Source organism: Mobula birostris, chromosome 6 (assembly GCF_030028105.1).
Source record: "Mobula birostris isolate sMobBir1 chromosome 6, sMobBir1.hap1, whole genome shotgun sequence".
In the NCBI taxonomy this organism is placed as follows: Eukaryota; Metazoa; Chordata; class Chondrichthyes; order Myliobatiformes; family Myliobatidae; genus Mobula; species Mobula birostris.
In genome coordinates, this window is record NC_092375.1 from 41,189,966 (window position 1) to 41,210,985 (window position 21,020).

Here is a 21,020-nt window from a genome sequence, read left to right on the forward strand (position 1 = left end):
TCCATAGCACTCAAGGCATCATCAGGAAGTGGAGTCTCAGAGAGGCAGCATCCATCATTAAGGATCCCCACCACCCAGGACATGCCCTCTTCTCATTGTTACTGTCAGGAAGGAGGTACAGAAGCCTGAAGGCACACACTCAGCGAGCGATACAGGAACAGTTTCTTCCCCTTTGCCATCGGATTCCTAAATGGACATTGATCCCATGAACATTACCTCACTTTTTTTTTATTATTATTTCTGTTTTTGCACTATTTTTAATTTAACTACTTAATATACAACAGTTTGCACATACCCGATTCATTCTGATTCTGGAGGACTGGAAAATTGCAAATGTTGCTCCACTCTGTAAGGGAGGGAGGTAAGTGACAGGAAATTATTGACCAGTTAGCCTGACTTCAGTGGTTGGGAAGACATTGGAATTCATTATTAAGAATGAGGCTTCTGGGTATTTGGAGGCATGTGATAAAATAGACCAAAGTCAGCATGGTTTCTTTAAAGGGAAATCTTTCCCAACAAATCTATTGGAATTTTTTGGATGCGAAGAAAAATGGAGGGGCAAGAAGCATTGAGGAAGTAGGAGGACTGCGGAATACTTGGACAGATTAGTGGAATGTGCAAAGAAGGAGCAGACGGAATACAGCATAGGGAAGTGTATGGTCATGCACTTTGGTAGAAGAAATAACAACAAACCATTTTCTAAATGGCGTGAAGATTCAGAAATCAGAGTTACAAAGGGACTTGGAAGTCCTAATGCAGGATTCCCTAAAGGAGGAGTTGGTGGTAAGGAAGGCAATTGCAGTGTTAGCATTCATTTCAAGGGGACTGGAATACAAGAACAAGGATGTAATGCTGAGGCTTTATAAGGCATTGGTCAACACTTGAAGTATTGTGAGCAATTTTTGGCCCCTTATCTAAGAAAGAATGTGCTGGCATTGGACAGGATACAGAGGAGATTCATGAGAATGATTCTGGGAATGAAAGGGTTATGGTAAAAGGAGTGTTTGATGGCTCTGGGCCTGTACTCACTGGAGTTCAGAAAAACAGGGTGGGGCGGGGAGGATCTCGCTGAATCCTATTGAATATGGAAAACCCTACATACAGTGGATGGTGGAGAGGATGTTTCCTTTAATGGGAACTCCAGGGCCAGTGGGCACAGTCTCAGAATAGAGGGATGCCCCTTTAGATCAGAGATGAGGAAGAAATTCTTCAGCCAGAAGGCGGTGAATCTGTTGAATTCATCGCCACAGACAGTTTTGGAGGCCGAGTCATTGGGTATGTTTAAACTGGAGGTTGACAGGTTCTTGATTAGCAAGAGTGTCAAAGGTCATGGGGAGAAGACAGGAGATTAGGGTTGAGGGGAATAACAACTCAGCCACGATGGAATGGTGGAGCAGTCGATGGGCCGAATAGCCCAATTCTGCTCCTTTGTCTTATGATCCAATTGATAGCATTACCAATAATGCTCGCATCCCCCCACAAAAAAAACTAAAGGCTAAAAGGTTTTGTAATAGGACTGAAGATATTAACCCTAAACGAGTTGTTTCTTTTCTCACAGATGCTGCCTGACCTGAGTATTCCGAGATTTTATTTGTTTCTTTTTAGAATTCCAACATCTATATACTATTGCTTTTTGACTACTGACTATTTTGACAATTGCTAAACACCATAATGCCACTTAAAAAAAAACACCCAATACCCTCAAACAGGGCTCACTTTTATAAAGCAATACATACAAAATGATGGAGGAACTCAGCACGAGGAATTCTGCAGATGCTGGAAATCCAAGCAACACACATCAAAGTTGCTGGTGAACGCAGCAGGCCAGACAGCATCTCTAGGAAGAGGTACAGTCGACGTTTCGGGCCAAGACCCTTCTTCAGGACTAATTGAAGGAAGAGCTAGTAAGCGATTTGAAAGTGGGAGGGGGAGGGGGAGGAGAAGATCCAAAATGATAGGAAAAGACAGGAGGGGGAGGGATGGAGCCAAGAGCTGGACAGGTGATTGGCAAAAGGGAAATGAGAGGATCATGGGACAGGAGACTCAGGGAGAAAGAAAAGGGGGAGGAGGGAAAAAGCCCAGAGGATGGGCAAGGGGTATAGTGAGAGGGACAGAGTTAGAAAAAGGAAAGAGAGAAAAAGAATGTGTGTATATAAATAAATAACTGTTGGGGTACGAGGGAGAGGTGGGGCATTAGGGGAAGTTAGAGAAGTCAATGTTCATGCCATCAGGTTGGAGGCTACCCAGACGGAATATTCCGTCTGGGTAGCCTCCAACCTGATGGCATGAACATTGACTTCTCAAACTTCCACTAATGCCCCACCTCTCCCTCGTACCCCAACAGTTATTTATTTATATACACACATTCTTTTTCTCTCTTTCCTTTTTCTAACTCTGTCCCTCTCACTATACCCCTTACCCATCCTCTGGGTTTTCCCCCCTCCCCCTTTTCTTTCTCCCTGGGCCTCCTGTCCCATGATCCACTCATATCCCTTTTGCCTATCACCTGTCCAGCTCTTGGCTCCATCCCTCCCCCTCCTGTCTTCTCCTATCATTTTGGATCTCCCCCTCCCCCTCCAACTTTCAAATCTCTTACTAGCTCTTCTTTCAGTTAGTCCTGACGAAGGGTCTCAGCCCAAAACGTCCACTGTACCTCTTCCTAGAGATGCTGCCTGGCCTGCTGCATTCACTAGCAACTTTGATGTGTGTTGAGGAACTCAGCAGGTCAGGCAGCATTATTGCTCTGGATTTCCAGCATTTGCAGTCTCTTGTGTTTAAACAAACAATCTTGTTCAATATGTTCATTTTTAAATTGATCCCTTGCAACAGCTTAGTGGTTACTGAAATTACATTTTTGTTTTCATTTGTATTCCACAAGCCTGGTTAAGAATGCATGAAGGACACCCAACAGCCACTTCAAGGCATCATTTCCAGAATCTATTCTTCTAAGAGGCTTCACCCATATTAGAAGTGCAGGTGCCCAGGGTCATCTGAGCACTGATAATGTGGTCTCATGCCCAAATTTACAGAGAAAGCAACGTCAAAAAAAAAACTCTCTTTATTAATCCATTTATTCAGATACCATATCAAAGAAGAGACTAGCATTCACAGTTATCAATTTGTAGGGTTATTCAGCTTTTGGACCCCAAGTTACAATTTTGCATTTGAAAGTCAATTACTCAACTCATCTCTGTAAAGGAACTGTGATTAAAGAAATACTTTATGGAAAAATACTTAGATGTGATCAGGTAACAAAATGGTTAAAGAGTTTCCAAAATCAGAAAAGCGTTTTCTTGCAAGTATATCATATATTCATACCAAAACAATAATACCTTTCAGTCCTACCACCCCACAAAACGATGCTGGGATTCTTACTGAACCTCCTCCATCACTCCCAATCGCTAGTGCACAGATACCTTTAAGAAATCAATCACATTAATACAGGTCACCTCCACAGTGAAAGGTTGCATCTTCTGAGTTTAGATTTGCAAACTGTTTTCTAATACATTATTATAATAAAGTCCAGCAAAAGTTACTCAGATATCAAAAGTGATATCACATATTATTATTGGACACCAACTAGACTCTACAAAGTAGGGATTGTTGATAATAATTTATGCTGGAAATGTGAAAATGAGGTGGGCATATACTTTCACAAGATTTGGGAGTGTTCCATGGTTCGTCCATTTTGGTGTAAAGTTCTTGATTTATTGGGGAGTTGGTCAGGTTCCACACTGCCCTTGTGCCCACGGCTTTGTCTCCTGAGTGATAGACAATGATACCCAACATAAACAATGACAAGTTCACTATTTTAAAGGTGGGTCTCATCACAGCTGCAAGAACTATATTGCAAAACTGGAAAAAACCCAGATGTCCCACTGTGAAGGAATGGACTGAGGAAATGATTAAGATTTCATCATATGAACACTTGTTGGGAAGAATTAAAAGTGAGGGAAAAGTGCAAGATGCGTGGGATCAATTTTGGTTGTATGTTAATTTAAACTCAAATTAGAACTTCCTTCTGTTTCTAAGTTTTACTTGTTTTCCTGTCATGGGATGGCTGTGTAAATAGGCTGTACTCCATCTGCTCTATGATATGCTGTGCTGCTTTGTAAAATAAGAATAAATAATAATAAAAATTTGAATTACAAAAATAAAAGTGATATCACAGATAAAATACAGAAATATTCATTTATGTTGTCAGTTTATTCTCAGAGTACAACAAATTCACGTGGATCTGAAATATAGTAAACTGATCCTTTATTGTGGTGGATCAGCTGTAAGGTGATGGAAAATTAGAACCGATTTCAATAGCTGTATATCGGACAAATGAAGGTTCAAACTTGATTCTAAGTTTTAAACACTGTGTCTCAGGTGAAGTTGGTGGGGAGGGCTGGGGGAGAGGAACTGCGTTGGTAGGTCATTTTAACTAAAAAGAAGAATGGAAAGGGTCTGCAGACCCATGGAATGGACACCCTGTGTCATGAGCGAACTTTCGAGCTCCTGGACAACCACTGGTGAGAAAACCTCGTATATGATCTGGGCTTTGGCATCTGAGAGACAGCTAACTTTACTGTGTGCCATCAGCAAAAGCAAAGGACAAGTGTTCCATGGACAGTGCTTTCAGGAGCTCGCCACTCTGTAACTAAAGATTTTGCAGCCGGAGAGGAAGTGGGTGATGTGGAGAGGAACATAAAACATAGAATAGTACAGCACAGTACAGGCCCTTCGGCCCACAATGTTGTGCTGACCCTCAAACCCTGCCTCCCATATAACCCCCCACCTTAAATTCCTCCATATACCTGTCTAGTAGTCTCTTAAACTTCACTAGTGTATCTGCCTCCACCACTGACTCAGGCAGTGCATTCCACGCACCAACCACCCTCTGAGTAAAAAACCTTCCTCTAATGAACTTCCCACCCCTTACCTTAAAGCCATGTCCTCTTACATTGAGCAGTGGTGCCCTGGGGAAGGGGTGCTGGCTCTCCACTCTATCAATTCCTCTCATTACCTTGTACACCTCTATCATGTCTCCTCTCATCCTCCTTCTCTCCAAAGAGTAAAGCCCTAGCTCCCTTAATCTCTGATCATAATGCATGCTCTCTAAACCAGGCAGCATCCTGGTAAATCTCCTCTGTACCCTTTCCAATGCTTCCACCTTCCTATAGTGAGGTGACCAGAACTGGACACAGCACTCCAAGTGTGGCCTAACCAGAGTTTTATAGAGCTGCATCATTACATCGTGACTCTTAAACTCCATCCCTTGACTTATGAAAGCTAACACCCCATAAGCTTTCTTAACTACCCTATCCACCTGTGAGGCAACTTTCAGGGATCTGTGGACATGTACCCCGAGATCCCTCGGCACCTCCACACTACCAAGAATCCTGCCATTTACTTTGTACTCTGCCTTGGAGTTTGTCCTTCCAAAGTGTACCACCTCACACTTCTCCGGGTTGAACTCCATCTGCCACTTCTCAGCCCACTTCTGCATCCTATCAATGTCTCTCTGCAATCTTTCACAATCCTCTACACTATCTACAACACCACCAACCTTTGTGTCGTCTGCAAACTTGCCAACCCACCCCTCTACCCCCACATCCAGGTCGTTAATAAAAATCATGAAAAGTAGAGGTCCTAGAACAGATCCTTGTGGGACACCACTAGTCACAATCCTCCAATCTGAATGTACTCCCTCCACCACTACCCTCTGCCTTCTGCAGGCAAGCCAATTCTGAATCCACCTGGCCAAACTTCCCTGGATCCCATGCCTCCTGACTTTCTGAATAAGCCTACCATGTGGAACCTTGTCAAATGCCTCACTAAAATCCATATAGATCACGTCCACTGCACTACCCTCATCTGTATGCCTGGTCACCTCCTCAAAGAACTCTATCAGGCTTGCTAGACACGATCTACCTTTCACAAAGCCATGCTGAATATCCCTGATCAGACCATAATTCTCTAAATGCCCAGAGATCCTATCGCTAAGAATCTTTTCCAACAGCTTTCCCACCACAAACATAAGGCTCACTGGTGTATAATTACCCGGACTATCCCTACTACCTTTTTTGAACAAGGGGATAACATTCGCCTCCCTCCAATCCTCCGGTACCATTCCCATGGACAACGAGGACATAAAGATCCTAGCCAGAGGCTCAGCAATCTCTTCCCTCGCCTCGTGGAGCAGCCTGGAGAATATTCCGTCAGGCCCCGGGGATTTATCCGTCCTAATGTATTTTAACAACTCCAACACCTCCTCTCCCTTAATATCAACATGCTCCAGAACATCAACCTCACTCATATTGTCCTCACCATCATCAAGTTCCCTCTCATTGGTGAACACCGAAGAGAAGTATTCATTGAGGACCTCACTCACTTCCACAGCCTCCAGGCACATCTTCCCACCTTTATCTCTAATCAGTCCTACCTTCACTCCTATCATCTTTTTTTTCTTCACATAATTGAAGAATGCCTTGGAGTTTTCCTTTACCCTACTCGCCAAGGCCTTCTCATGCCCCCTTCTTGCTTCCCTATATTCCTCAATAGACCCATCTGATCCTTGCTTCCTAAACATCATGTATGCTGCCTTCTTCCACCTGACTAGATTTTCCACCTCACTTGTCACCCATGGTTCCTTCACCCTACCATTCTTTATCTTCCTCACCGGGACAAATTTATCCCTAAACTCCTGCAAGAGATCTCTAAACATCGACCACATGTCCATAGTACTTTACCCGGCAAAAACATCATCCCAATTCACACCCACAAGTTCTAGCCTTATAGCCTCATAATTTGCCCTTCCCCAATTAAAAATTTTCCTGTCCTCTCTGATTCTATCCTTTTCCATGATAATGCTAAAGGCCAGGAAGCGGTGGTCACTGTCCCCCAGATGCTCACCCACTGAGTGATCTGTGACCTGACCTGGTTCATTACCTAGTACTAGATCTAGTATGGCATTCCCCCTAGTCGGCCTGTCCACATACTGGGACAGGAATCTGTCCTGGACACACTTAACAAACTCTGCCCCATCTAAACCCTTGGAACTAATCAGGTGCCAATCAATATTGGGAAGTTAAACGTAAACACGAGGAATTCTGCAGATGCTGGAAGTTCAAGCAACACACGTCAAATTTGCTGATGAACACAGCAGGCCAGGCAGCATCTCTAGGAAGAGGTACAGTCGACGTTTTGGGCCGAGACCCTTCGTCAGGACTAACTAAAGGAAGAGCTAGTAAGAGGTTTGAAAGTGGGAGGGGGAGGGGGAGATCCAAAATGAGAGGAGAAGACAGGAGGGGGAGGGATGGAGCCAAGAGCTGGACAGGTGATAGGCAAAAAGGATATGAGAGGATCATGGGACAGGAGGCCCAGGAAGAAGGAAAAGGGGGAGGGGGAAAAAAACCCAGAGGATGGGCAAGGGGTATAGTCAGAGGGGCAGAGGGAGAAAAAGGAGAGAGAGAGAGAGAATGTGTGTATATAAATAAATAACAGATGGGGTACGAGGGGGAGGTGGGGCATTAGGGGAAGTTAGAGAAGTCAATGTTCATGCCATCAGGTTGGAGGCTACCCAGACGGAATATAAGGTGTTGTTCCTCCAACCTGAGTGTGGCTTCATCTTTACAGTAGAGGAGGCCGTGGATAGACATATCAGAATGGGAATGGGATGTGGAATTCAGATGTCCCCCTCCCACTTTCAAATCTCTTACTAGCTCTTCCTTCAGTTAGTCCTGACGAAGGGCTTCGGCCCGAAACGTCGACTCTACCTCTTTCTAGAGATGCTGCCTGGCCTGCTGCGTTCACCAGCAAATTTGATGTGTGTTGTTAGGGAATTTAAAGTCACCCATGATAACAACCCTGTTATTTTTGCACCTTTCAAAAATCTGCCTCCCTATCTGCTCCTCTGTATCTCTGCTGCTACGAGGGGGCCTATAGAATACCCCCAATGGAGTAACTGCTCCCTTCCTGTTCCTGACTTCCACCCATACTGACTCAAAAGAGGATCCTGCTACATTACCCACCCTTTCTGTAGCTGTAATAGTATCCCTGACCAGTAATGCCACTCCTCCTCCCCTTTTTCCGCCCTCTCTATCCCTTTTAAAGCACTGAATTCCAGGAATATTGAGAATCCATTCCTGCCCTGGTGCCAGCCAAGTCTCTGTAATGGCCACTACATCATAATTCCAGGTATGTATCCAAGCTCTCAGTTCATCACCTTTGTTCCTGATGCTTCTTGCATTGAGGTACACACATTTCAGCCCTTCTACCTTACTACCTTTACACCCTTTATTCTGCTTCTCTTTCCTCAAAGCCTCTCTATATGTTAGATCTAGCTTTACTCCATGCACTTCTTTCACTGCTGTATCGCTCTGGGTCCCATCCCCCTTGCAAATTAGTTTAAACCCTCCCAAACCATGCTAGTGAACCTACCTGCAAGGTTATTGCTCCCCCTCGAGTTCAGCTGCAACCCATCCAATCTGTACAGGTCCCACCTTTCCCAGAAGAGATCCCAATGATCGAAAAATCTAAAACCCTGCTCCCTGCACCAACTCCTCAGCCACCATTAACTGCCGCCCTTGAGGACCTGTTCTTCAGCCTTCTGCCTAGTTCCCAAAACTCACACTTCAGGACCTCATCCTTCTTCCTGCCTATGTCGTTGGTCCCAACATGTATCTCGACTTCTGGTTGCTTTCCCTCTCGTACCAGGATGTCGTGCACCCGGTCAAAGACATCCCGGACCCTGGCACCCAGGAGGCAACAAACCATGCGGGTGTCCTTCTCACGTCCACAAAATCTCCTGTCTGCTCCCCTGACTATAGAGTCTCCAATAATGACAGTTCTCCTCTTCTCCCACCCTTCTGCACCATCGGGTCAGACTCAGTGCCAGAGGCCCTGCCACCGTGGCTCACACCTGGTCGGTCGTCCCCGCCAACAGTATCCAGGACGGTAAACTTATTATTCAGGGGAATGGCTACAGTGGTGCTCTTCACTACCTGTCTGCTCACCTTCGCTTTCCCCCCCTCTGACTGTCACCCAGCAACCTGCTTCCGACAGCCTAGGTGTGACTACCTCCCTGTAGCTCTCATCTATGACTGCCTCATTCTCCTTTATGAGTCATAGGTCATCCAGGTGCTGCTCCAGATTCCTTACACGGTCTTCCAGATCGCCCAGCCGTATGCACTTCTAGCAGATGTGACTCTGCGGGAGAGGGGTGTTCCCCCAAGACTGCCACATCTCACATGAGAGGCACATCACCGTCTCAGGAGGCATTGTAAAGACTAACTGCGAGCAAGCTTGTCCTCCGCCTCTTCTCGTCGAAGCCTCTCGAGTCAAAGCCTCAAAGCTCCACTCCTTCACTGGCCCACTCACTCACTGGCTGAAAGGAAGCTAAATGAAACTATGGTTGAAGACAGAAGAGACGATTAGGCTGATATTAGGCTGCTGTCAGAGGTTAGTGGATGGTTAAAGGGGAAAATCAATGCTCGCTCAAGTGATATTGAAAGATGCAATGTGCACCATTTAGTGTTGGTTTAAAAACTTACGCCAGAGAGCCTTGTATTGTGAACAATGAAACTGACCTGCTGCTACAGCTGCTGCCGAACCACTGGAACTTCCTCCTGGGAAGTGCTGAGGGTTGTAGGGGTTCCTAGGAATACCGTGATACCTGGAGTGACAAGTCAAAATATGCTTCATACTGTATCAATACTTTGCTAACATGTACACTGTGTCATACATGCACAATTCTTTTTCATGTTTACAGTGGTATGCATAAGTTTGGGCACCCCTGGTCAAAATTTCTGTTACCGTGAATAGCTAAGCGAGTAAAAGGTGACCTGATTTCCAAAAGGCATAAAGTTAAAGATTACACATTTAATATTTTAAGCAAGATTACTTTATTTCCATCTTTTACAGTTTCAAAATAACAAAAAAGGAAAAGGGCCCGAAGCAAATGTTTGGGCACCCTGCATGGTCAGTACTTAGTAACACCCCCTTTTGGCAAGTATCACAGCTTGTAAACACTTTCTGTAGTCAGCTAAGAGTCTTTCAATTCTTGTTTGGGGGATCTCTGCTCATTCTTCCTTGCAAAAGGCTTCTAGTTCTGTGAGATTCTTGGGCCATCTTGCATGCATTGCTCTTTTGAGGTCTATCCACAGATTCTCGATGATGTTTAGGTCAGGGGACTGTGAGGGCCATGGCAAAACCTTCAGCTTGTGCCTCTTGAGGTAACCCATTGTGGATTTTGAGGTGTGTTTAGGATCATTATCCTGTTGTAGAAGCCATCCTCTTTTCATCTTCAGCGTTTTTTTTTACAGACGGTGTGATGTTTGCTTCCAGAATTTGCTAGTATTTAATTGAATTCATTCTTCCCTCTACCAGTGAAATGTTCCCCATGCTGCTGCTGCAAAACAAGCCCAAAGCATGATCGATCCACCCCCGTGCTTAACAGTTAGAGAGGTGTTCTTTTCATGAAATTCTGCACCCTTTTTTCTGCAAACATACTTTTTCTCATTGAGGCCAAAAAGTTCTATTTTAACTTGATCAGTCCACAGGACTTGTTTCCAAAATGCATCAGGCTTGTTTAGATGTTCCTTTGCAAACTTCTGACGCTGAATTTTGTGGTGAGGACGCAGGAAAGGGTTTCTTCTGATGACTCTTCCACGAAGGTTACATTTGTGCAGGTGTCTCCGCACAGCAGAACAGTGCACCACCACTCCAGAGTCTGGTAAATCTTCCTGAAGGTCTTTTGCCGTCAAATGGGGGTTTTGATTTGCCTTTCTAGCAATCCTACGAGCAGTTCTCTTGGAAAGTTTCCTTGGTCTTCCAGACCTCAACTTGACCTCCACCGTTCCTGTTAACTGCCATTTCTTAATTACATTACAAACTGAGGAAACGGCTACCCGAAAATGCTTTGCTATCTTCTTATAGCCTTCTCCTGCTTTGTGGGCATCAATTATTTCAATTTTCAGAGTGCCAGGCAGCTGCTTAGAGGAGCCCATGGCTGCTGATTGTTGGGACAAGGTTTGAGGAGTCAGGGTATTTATAAAGCTTTGAAATTTGCATCACTTGGCCTTTCCTAACGATGACTGTGAACAAGCCATAGCCCTAACAAGCTAATTAAGGTCTGAGACCTTGGTAAAAGTTACCTGAGAGCTCAAATCTCTTGGGGTGCCCAAACTTTTGCATGGTATTCCTTTCATTTTTTTCCACTCTAAAATTGTACAAAACAAAAATAATACACTAATCTTGCTTAAAATGTTGAAAAGAATGTTTCATCTTTAACTTTATGACTTTTGGAGATCAGTTCATCTTCTACTCACTATTCACAGTAACAGAAACTTTGACCAGGGGTGCCCAGACTTTTGCATGCCACTGTATACCACCACATACAACCCTGAGATTCATTTTCTAACAGGCAATTACAGTGAGAACAAGAAACACAATAGAATCAATGAAAGACCACACACAAAATGATGAGCAAACAACCAATGTGTAAAAAAAATCAACAAATAGTGCAAATACAAAAAGAAAGAAAAAAATAAACAAGTAAGCAACAAGTATCCAGAACATGAGAGGAAGAGTCCTTGAAAGTGAGTCCATAGCTTGTGGGAACCGTTCAGTGATGGGGCAAGTGATGTTTAGTGTAGTTATCCCCTCTGGTTCAAGAGCCAGATGGTTGAGTAACTATTCCTCAACCTGGTGGAGTCAGTCTGGAGAATCCTGTACCTTCTTCCTGATGGCAGCAGAGAGAAGGGAGTATGGTGTTGGTGGTTGGGGTTCTTGATGATGGATGCTACTTCCTGTGATAGTGCTCCATGTAGATGAACTCAATGGTAGGGAGGGCTTTACCGGTGATAGACTGGGCTGTAAACACTGCTTTCATAGGATTTTCCAACTTGCTAAATGTATGATCCTATCATATAGAAGAGTCAACTTAAAATGCTAGAAATTGTACTCGGAAAAAAAAAAGGCACATTTAAGATTTTGCTGATGGCTCGCGGTAGCTTTTGTCAAGATCAACGTAAAGAGGTTCTACAGAGGTTGTATTGAGAGCATCCTGAGCAGCTGCATCATGACCTGGCTCAGAAATCGCACCATCTTGGATCACAAGACCCTGCAGCGGATAGTGAGGTCAGCTGAGAAGATCATCGGGGTCTCTCTTCCCGCCATCACAGACATTTACACAACATGCTGCATCCGCAAAGCAAACAGCATTATGAAGGACCCCACGCACCCCTCGTATAAACTCTTCTCCCTGGTGCCATCTGGCAAAAGGCACCGAAGCATTCCGGCTCTCACGAACAGACTATGTAACAGTTTCTTCCCCCAAGCCATCAGACTCCTCAATACCCAGAGCCTGGCTTGACACCAACCTATTGTACCCTCTACTGTGCCTACTGTCTTGTTTATTATTTATTGACGAGCCTGCACTGTTTTGTGCACTTCATGCAGTCCTGGATAGGTCTGTAGTCTAGTGTAGTTTTTGTGTTTTTTTTCTTACGTAGTTCAGTGTAGTTTTTGTATTGTTTCATGCAGCACCATGGTCCTGAAAAATGTTGTCTCATTTTCACTGTGTACTGTACCAGCAGTTATGATCGAAATGACAATAAAAAGTGACTTGACTTGAAGAGGGAGAGAGAAACAATTGAATGGTGGGGAAGGCAAGAGAAACAGCAGTGAAGTCATGAGCTAGATTCAGAAGAAAAGGTCCTTGCTGTCTTGAGGCACATTAATGTGGGTAAGTCCCCAGGGCCTGACAAGATATTCTTTTGGACCTTGTGGGAGGCTGGTACCCCAGAGGTATTTATAATGTCCTTAGCCATGGGGGTGGTGCTAATGTTGTTTCATTGTTTAAGAAAAAGCTCCAAGAATGAACTGAGAAACTATGGGCTGGTGAACCTGACATCAATAAATTATTGGAAGGTATTCTTGGGGACTGAATACAAGTATTCAGGTAGACAGGGACGGACTAGGGCTAGTCACCATGGCTTTGTTAGAGGTACAGTTGGTCTTATCAATGTTACACAGCTTTTCCAAGGAGGTACTAGGAAAGTTGCTGAAGGAAGTGGGCATTGTCTACATGGACTTCAGCAGGCCCTTTGACAAATTTCCAAGTGGGAGTTTGGTCAAGAAGGTTCAGTTGCTTGGCATTCAGGATGAAGCCTGAGATAGTTGCCTCTGTGACTACTGAGGTAATTAATTCAATTCAAGTGATTCATGCCTTCTAGGGAATCTACAATTTAATTGCTTCCTAAATTAAACCAGAGTTCTTGCCTCTAGCTAGTAACCATTTCATGGGAATTTTAAGAGAAAAGACCAGGAAGAGATTGTCTATCAGGTTTCGTGAGGAGAGGAGCTGAATGGCCTTCTGCTACTTTTACTCCTTAAGTTTATACACTCAATAGATTTTGTCTTATTTGTGACTCATTCTTCATGTGAAGACTTGTTTCCCGACAACACCTAAATATAGCCTATTTTACAATGACCTCTTGCTTTCCCAATCAGAACCAACAAAATAATCTTTAGGGTTGGTTCTATTTTATTCCACTTTTGATTTTTCTGCTTCAATGAGACTCATTTTATTCCTTTCTCTTCAGTGATGAGAACATTTTCCATTTCAGATTAAGAACAAACAACATAATTAAATGGCACGATATCATTTTATTGCAGTCTAATATGTTGACAACTCTTCCTAATCACCATCTCTCCGCAATTGGTCTGGCTTTGGCAAGAGTAGGCTTGGACAAGTGCAGCTGGAGTTAGTTAGTAAGTAAGTAAGTAAGTTGTTTTTCTTTGTTGGTAGATATCCGGTGCACTCTGATTGGATTGGGAGGTAGTGGTATGTTCTTTGTGTGAGACATGGGAAATTTGTGAGACTTCCAGTCTCCCTGATAATTACATCTGCACAAAGTGCATCAAGCTGCAGCTCCTTAGAGACTGTGTTAAAGAACTGGATGGCGTTTGGCACATACGGGAAAATAAGGAGGTGATAGACGGGAGCTACAGGGAAGTAATCACCTTAAGTTGCAGGAGCAGGTACCTGGGTGACTGTCAGGAGAGGGAAAGGGAATAGGCAGCCAGTGCTGAGTACCCCTGTTGCTGTTCCCCTTCAGTAATAAGTATCCGGCTTTGGATAGTGTTAGAGGTGATAACCCACCAGGGAAGCCACAATGAAATGGACTCTGGTATGATCTGGCTCTGGCTCAGAAGGGAAGGGGGAAGAAGAGGAGTGCAGTACTGATAGGGGATTTCATAATTAGAGGAGAATACAGGGTGGAGATTCTGTGAATGTGGAAGAGACACTCGGATGGTATGTAGCTTCCCAGGTGCCAGGGTCAAGGATGTCTCAGATCAGGTTACTGGAATTGTAAAGGGGGAATGGGAACAGCCAGAATTCATGGTACATATTGGTACTAACAGCATAGGTAGGAAAAGGGAGGAGGTCCTGAAGAGAGAGTATAGGGAATTATGCAGAAAGCTGAAAAGCTGGATCTCCAGGGTAGGAATATCTGGATTGCTGCCTGTGCCACATGCCAGTGAGGGTGCTTAGAGGAGCCCATGGCTGCTAATTGTTGGGACAAGGTTTGAGGAGTCAGGGTAGCTTTGAAATTTGCATAGCCTGGCCTTTCCTAATGATGACTGTGAACAAGCCATAGCCCTAACAAGCTAATTAAGGTCTGAGACCTTGCTAAAAGTTATCTGAGGGCTCAAATCTCTTGGGGTGCTCAAACTTTTGCATGGTGCTCCTTTCGTTTTTTCCCCACTCTAAAATTGTACAGAACAAAAATAATACACTAATCTTGCTTAAAATGTTGAAAAGAATGCTTCATCTTATGACTTTTGGAGATCAGTTCATCTTCTACTCACTTAACTATTCACAGTAACAGAAATTTTGACTGGGGTGCCCAAACTTTTACATGCCACTATATGTCTTGTAGTGAAAGACCATACCATATTCATAACCCATCTCTGATGACCACATGTTCATGTGCATGGCTGGAGGGAGACATTGAACTTATTATACCAGTAATATGCACCTGCCCATCAAAACAAAGACACATCATTCAATATACAACTATGCTAACAGCTCTCTTTGGTTCATCAAAATGACTAATTTAGGTTCTACAGCCTTTTGTGGCTGTAGGAAGGCCATGGCAAATTGTGGTTACCCTTAGCAGATGGAATTACTCACATGACTTGAACTTGGACGTAATAGGCACAAATTTACAAATCTGCAGATGCAAGTAATCCAAGTCATAGTAAGATTTGACATTTTTGGTGGCAGATGGAATACAATGCTAGAAAACATGAAATGTTGCATACTGGTGAGAAGAATTACAGTGGGAATAGAAACACACATGATCCTGTGCTATATGAACAGCCTTCAGGTGTAAGGAATTAAGATCACAAAACTAGTTCAGCAACTACCAGAGTACTGATGTCCAATTCTGGTTGCCCAGCTTTTAAAAAGAAATAAAAGCTTTGGAGAGGGCGTGAAAGTGATTCAGCAAAATCACCCCAGGGATGAGTAATGTGATAGACTGGAAAAGCTCACGTTATTCTCCTCAAATCACAGCCCTTTGTAATCTCTTCTGTTAGACATTTAAAATCTTGAAAAAAGGCATAAAAAGAGTACATAAATGCCTTTGGTAGAAGGGTGAGGAGACAGATCACATACAAGGGGTGATTGATAAGTTCGTGGCCCAAGGTAGAAGGAGTCAATTTTAGAAAACCTAGCACATTTATTTTTCAACATAGTCCCCGCCTACATTTACACATTTAGTCCAGTAAGTCGTGGAGTATACGGATCCCTTCTTTGTAGAAGTCGGCATCTTGGATCTCTGGAAAATGGTCCCCAGCAGGGGTGATTAATAAGTTCATGGCCTAAGGTAGAAGGAGCTGAGTTATTAACTTCAAACTTTCTGCATTATCACTCAAAGAGTTGTACTGCATGTGCATGTAACGACAGCATCTTGGACCTCCAGGTGGGCTACTGCAGGGGCATTGATAAGTTTGTGGCCTAAGGTAGAAGGAGATGAGTTATGCAGCTCTTGTTACATGCACGTGAAGCTCAACTCTGAGTGAAAATGCAGAACGTTTGAAGTTAATAACTCATCTCTTTCTACCTTAGGCCACAAACTTATCAATTACCCCTGCTGTGGACCACTTCTGAAGGTCCAAGACGCCGACTTCTACAAAGAAGGGATCCGTATGCTCCACGACCGCTGGATTAAGTGTGTAAATGTAGCAAAAAATAAATGTGCTAGGTTTTATAAAATTGTCTCCTTCTACCTTAGGCCACAAACTTATCAATCACCCCTCGTAGAATGAAGTTAATTGGCAAATGAAGCAAAAGTGACATGAAAGTGATTGGTGATGGTCCGGGGGGGTGGGGGGGGGTGGTGGTGGTAGGGGTGTCTCAGCCCAAAATGCCGACTGCTTATTCATTTCCATAGATGCTGCCAGACCTGCTGAGTTCCTCCAGCACTTTGCGTGTGTTGCTTTGGATTTCTGAACAACTGCAGAATATCTTGTGATAATGAGGATTGTTTTTCTTTTCCTTGCGCAAAGAGTAAGGTGTCCATTCTTGCCATAACCATTCTGCAGTTTTGTAATCCAGGCACTATTGGTCAGCATGTTCTGATTGGAGTATGGAAAACTTATGGGGAATGTGTGTCCTTGCAGGAGGAAGCAAAGTGCCTTAGTATTTCTGGATCCAGAGATGATTTACCTTTAAAAATTCTGACGCTTACACAAATTATTTAACACTAATGCAACACCTAACGATGCTTCCTATTTTGACATTGTAACTGCAAAAGTTGCTAGAAGGTAAAAGGAAGGTGCCTTTGTCGGTTGAAACCTTCCAGCAGTAGAGGAAACGATCTGCACAGAATTTTCTATGCACAAGCACATACAAGATCAGGTCAGGGTCATTTGAGTTCAAAATGGCTTCAAACTGTAACGTGGGTTTACAAAGAAATGAGGTAATTAAGGCCTACCACGATGATTTAAAAAACAGAAAATTTGGAAGGAAGTCTGAATTTAAGCCCCGATTGATGAGAAAGGGGTAGAATATGCAAGAATAATGATATGGTCCATACAACCAATTAACTCTTCTTGACTTCCAGGTGGGTACAGGTTTCGATTTAACTGACGTTTCGATGACAAACTGCCATCTTCATCAGGGATGGAGCTTAGGCATGTCTAGTCTGGTGGTACAGTCCTGTCCTCTGTCCTTCCTGATTGGTTAGCCTTCTTCCAAACAGGTTTCCAATTCTAGTTCTTACTTAGTGCAAGAACTTAGTCTTTATTAAAGTTCTTTTTATGTAGTTTTATTTCAATGGCTTCCTTTACCAGGTGGCCCCAAAACCCATTGGCGTGGCACAGCAGTTTTGTACCAAAGTAAATCTTATGGCCATTATGAATGCAAAGTTCTGCTACCACCAATTTCTCCGGGTAACCCAAATGGATACATCTCCTGTGCTCCTTGATGCCGGTTTCCAGCATGCATCCCACCTAGCTCATATATGCTGCATAATCAACTTATTTCCTCTCCTCAAAATCCTCACCGTTATTACCCAGAGAAATCAGCAGTAGCAAAACATTGCATTTGCAATGGCCATAGAATTGACTTTAATGGCACAAAACAACTGTGCTGCACCAATAGGCTTTCGGACTGCCTGGTGAAGGAAGCCATTGAAATAAAACTAGTGGAAAAGAATTTTAACAAAGATGAATGTCTCGCTTTATGCAAGAACTGGAATTCAATTGTAAACTAGGTGGGACAGCGGAAACCTGATTGGATGAGGACTAACCAATCAGGAGGGACAGGTGACGGGGGTATAAACACCACCGGACTAGACATGCCTAGGCATCATCTCTGATGAAGATGGCAGAGCTTGTTATCGAAACATTGGTTAAAATCAGTATCTATACCCAGCTGAAAGCCAGAGAAGAGTTTATTCGTCCTATACGCTGGGGAAGACTAGATCCTGGATCATACAAGGACTTGAATACTTTAAGTTCTCTACATTTTATATACAAAACACTGAATCACAAAGGTTGCAGCAGCACAATTCTGATTGTTTGGAATGCCCTCTTCTCACCACTCCCCTCAGGGAGGAGGGTACAGGACTCTGAAGATGCACACTCAATATTTTTGAAACACCTTCTTCTTCACCTCCACCATCGGATTTTTGAATGACCTATGACCACTATTTTGCTATTCCTCTTTTGCACTATTTATTGATCGATTGATTGTAACTTGAGTCATTTTTATGTATTGCACTGTACTGCTGCCATAAAGTGATAATAAACTGGAGTCAGACTCACCAGCCATTTAAAAAAAATCACTAGTAAGGAAAAGCATAAAATGATACTCCCTGTATCTTAAGCCTCTCTCCACTTAGATTATCTCCACTGTCTAAATTTTGGCCATTTGCTCTTGTATCTTCTTGTACACCAATGTGCTGGAGGAACTCAGCGGGGCACGTACATGAGCATGAGAAAGGACCAGCCGATGTTTTGAGTTGAAACCCCGTATCAGGTCCCACTGAGCTCCTGCAGCACATTTTTTGTTGCACCAAATTCCAGTATCTGCAGTCCCCTGTATTTCCCTGTATGTCAAGTGTCAAATTTAAATTGATGAAGCTCCCCCGTACAACTGCTCACAATTCCATTGGGAAGTTCTGCAATTCCATATTATTTAGAATATTTGCTGTGAAAAAACAGAACTGAAATTAAAAATTAAAAATCAATCATCTACAGATGCTGAATATTCAAGATAAAAGTACGGAAAAATGCAGATCAGGCAGCATTTATTAAAACACACCTATCTGCTTTTTAGTCATTGAATTAAACAGCCGGAGTTGCAAATTAATAATAATTTCGGGATCACCTGTTGACATTACAGCCAGTTACTCCCAGTCCAAGCTCATGCATATTGGAAACACCAATGATAATTGCTCCAGCCTCTCGTAACTTTCTGGTGACTGTGGCATCCTCAGTTTCTGGCTCCTCACCAAGATAAACAGTTCCCACCCGATGATGGTATGGAACCTACACAAAAGTAATGTTTAAAAGCAGAAACTTGTTGAATGCTGATAGATATAATAATGCAATTGGTCTGCAACTTGAATATGATATGCAAAAACTAAGTACCAGCAATCAAAATGTTAGTTGAAGAGCAAAATTATGATCATTGTCAACTAGTTGTGTTTTTCAAAGTGGACTGAAGACTGAAGTGATTAGATTACTGAAGCAGCACTACACTTCCGCAATTTATAATTCACACCATCTCAAGTTTGTGCCCCAACCAAAGTAATTTGCATGCAAAAATATTCAGAGCATAACAATCATTAAATTTCACAGCCTCCATCAGGTATAAGAGAACCTCTTTCTATGTGACAATTTAAAAGTCAAACAGTGTGACAGAAGAGTTCATTTACAACTTGCCGAATTTGTAACTTCAGATTGCTACTGAATGGATAGGATAAAACTACAACTTGCATTTCATAGATCCGCAGGGAGGGCATATCAAAGTCAGAGTTGTACAGTATAGAACCAGGACCTTCGGACTATCGTATCCATGCTGATCAACATGCCTAGCATCAACATAACCAATTCCAATTGCCTGCATTAATACAATGTCCCTCCATACCCAACTCGTTTATACTTGTCCAGATGTCTCTTAAAAACTATTACTCTTGACCTCACCACAACCACTGGCAGCTCTTTCCAAATATCAACTATACTATGAAAAATTTACTCCTTAGATTTACTGTAAAACTCTGTTTCATTTTAACTTAACAAATAAGACGTTATACGAGCAGAATTAGGCCATTTGGCTCATCAAGCCTGCTCCACCATTTCATCATGGCTGATCCATTTTCTTCTCAGCCCTAATCTCCTGCCTTCTCCCCATATCCCTTCATGCTTTGACCAATCAAGAATCTAACAACCTCTTGCCTTAAATATACATAAGGACTTGGCCTCCACAGCTGTCTGTGGCAACGAATTCCACAGATTCACCAGTCTCTGGTTAAAGAAATTCCTCCTCATCTCTGTTCTAAAAGGACACCCCTCTATTCTGAGGCTGTGTCCTCTAGTCTTGGACTCTCCCAGCAGAGGAAATATCCTCTCCACATCCACTCCACCAAGTCCTTTCACAATTCGATTGGTTTCAATTAGGTCACCTCTCATTCTTCTGAATTCTAGTGAATACAGGCCCAGAGCCATCAAATGCTCTTCATATGACAAGTCATTCAATCCTGAACCTCCTTTGAATCCTTTCCAGTTTCATAACGTCCTTTGTGAGATAAAGGGCCCAACACTGCTCATAATACTCTAAGTGATGTTTCACCGGTGCTTTATAAAGACTCCTTGCTTTTATATTCTGGTCCTCTTGAAAGGAATGCCAACATTGCATTTGCTTTCCTCACCACAGACTCAACCTGAAAATTAACCTTCAGGAAATTTTGCACAAGTAAATCTATTTGCACCTCAGCTTTTTGTATTTCTTCTCTATTTAAAGAAAAATCTACCCTTTCATTTCTTCTACCACGTGACCATACACTTTCCAACACTGCCATTCTCCTAATCTAAGACCTTCTGTAACCTCGCTACCTCCTCAAAGCTACCTGCCCCTCCACCTATCTTCATATTATCTGCAAACTTTGCAGCAAAGCCATCAGTTCTGTCATCCAAATCATTGACATACAGTATAATGTAAAAAGAGTTGGTCCCATTACAGATCCCTGTGGTACACCACTAGTCACTGGCAGCCAACCAGAAAAGGTTCACTGTATTCCCACTCTTTACCTCCTGCCAATCAGCCACTCCTTTATCCATGTTAGAACCTTTCCTGTAATACCATGGGCTCATAACTTGTTAAGCAGCCTCATGTATAGCGCCTTGTCAAAGACCTTCTGAAAATCAAAGTACATAACATCAACCACTTCTCCTTTGTCTATCCTGCTGGTTATTTCTTCAAAGAATTCCAACAGATTTGTCAGGCAAGATCTTCC

General features: G+C 43.1%; 1 protein-coding gene across 4 annotated transcripts in view; it reads right to left on the bottom strand.

Moving 5' to 3' along the window:
• Positions 1 to 21,020, bottom strand: part of LOC140198979 (uncharacterized) — a 120,205-nt gene that overhangs the window by 48,812 nt on the left and 50,373 nt on the right. For all 4 annotated transcript variants that reach the window (XM_072260305.1, XM_072260306.1, XM_072260307.1 and 1 more), the window contains 3 exons: positions 18,893 to 19,053; positions 9,576 to 9,661; positions 3,333 to 3,416 (listed from right to left, as the gene is read on the bottom strand). In XM_072260305.1, the coding sequence (XP_072116406.1) occupies positions 3,333 to 3,416; positions 9,576 to 9,661; positions 18,893 to 19,053 (331 nt within the window). The remainder of the gene's footprint in view (positions 1 to 3,332; positions 3,417 to 9,575; positions 9,662 to 18,892; positions 19,054 to 21,020) is intronic.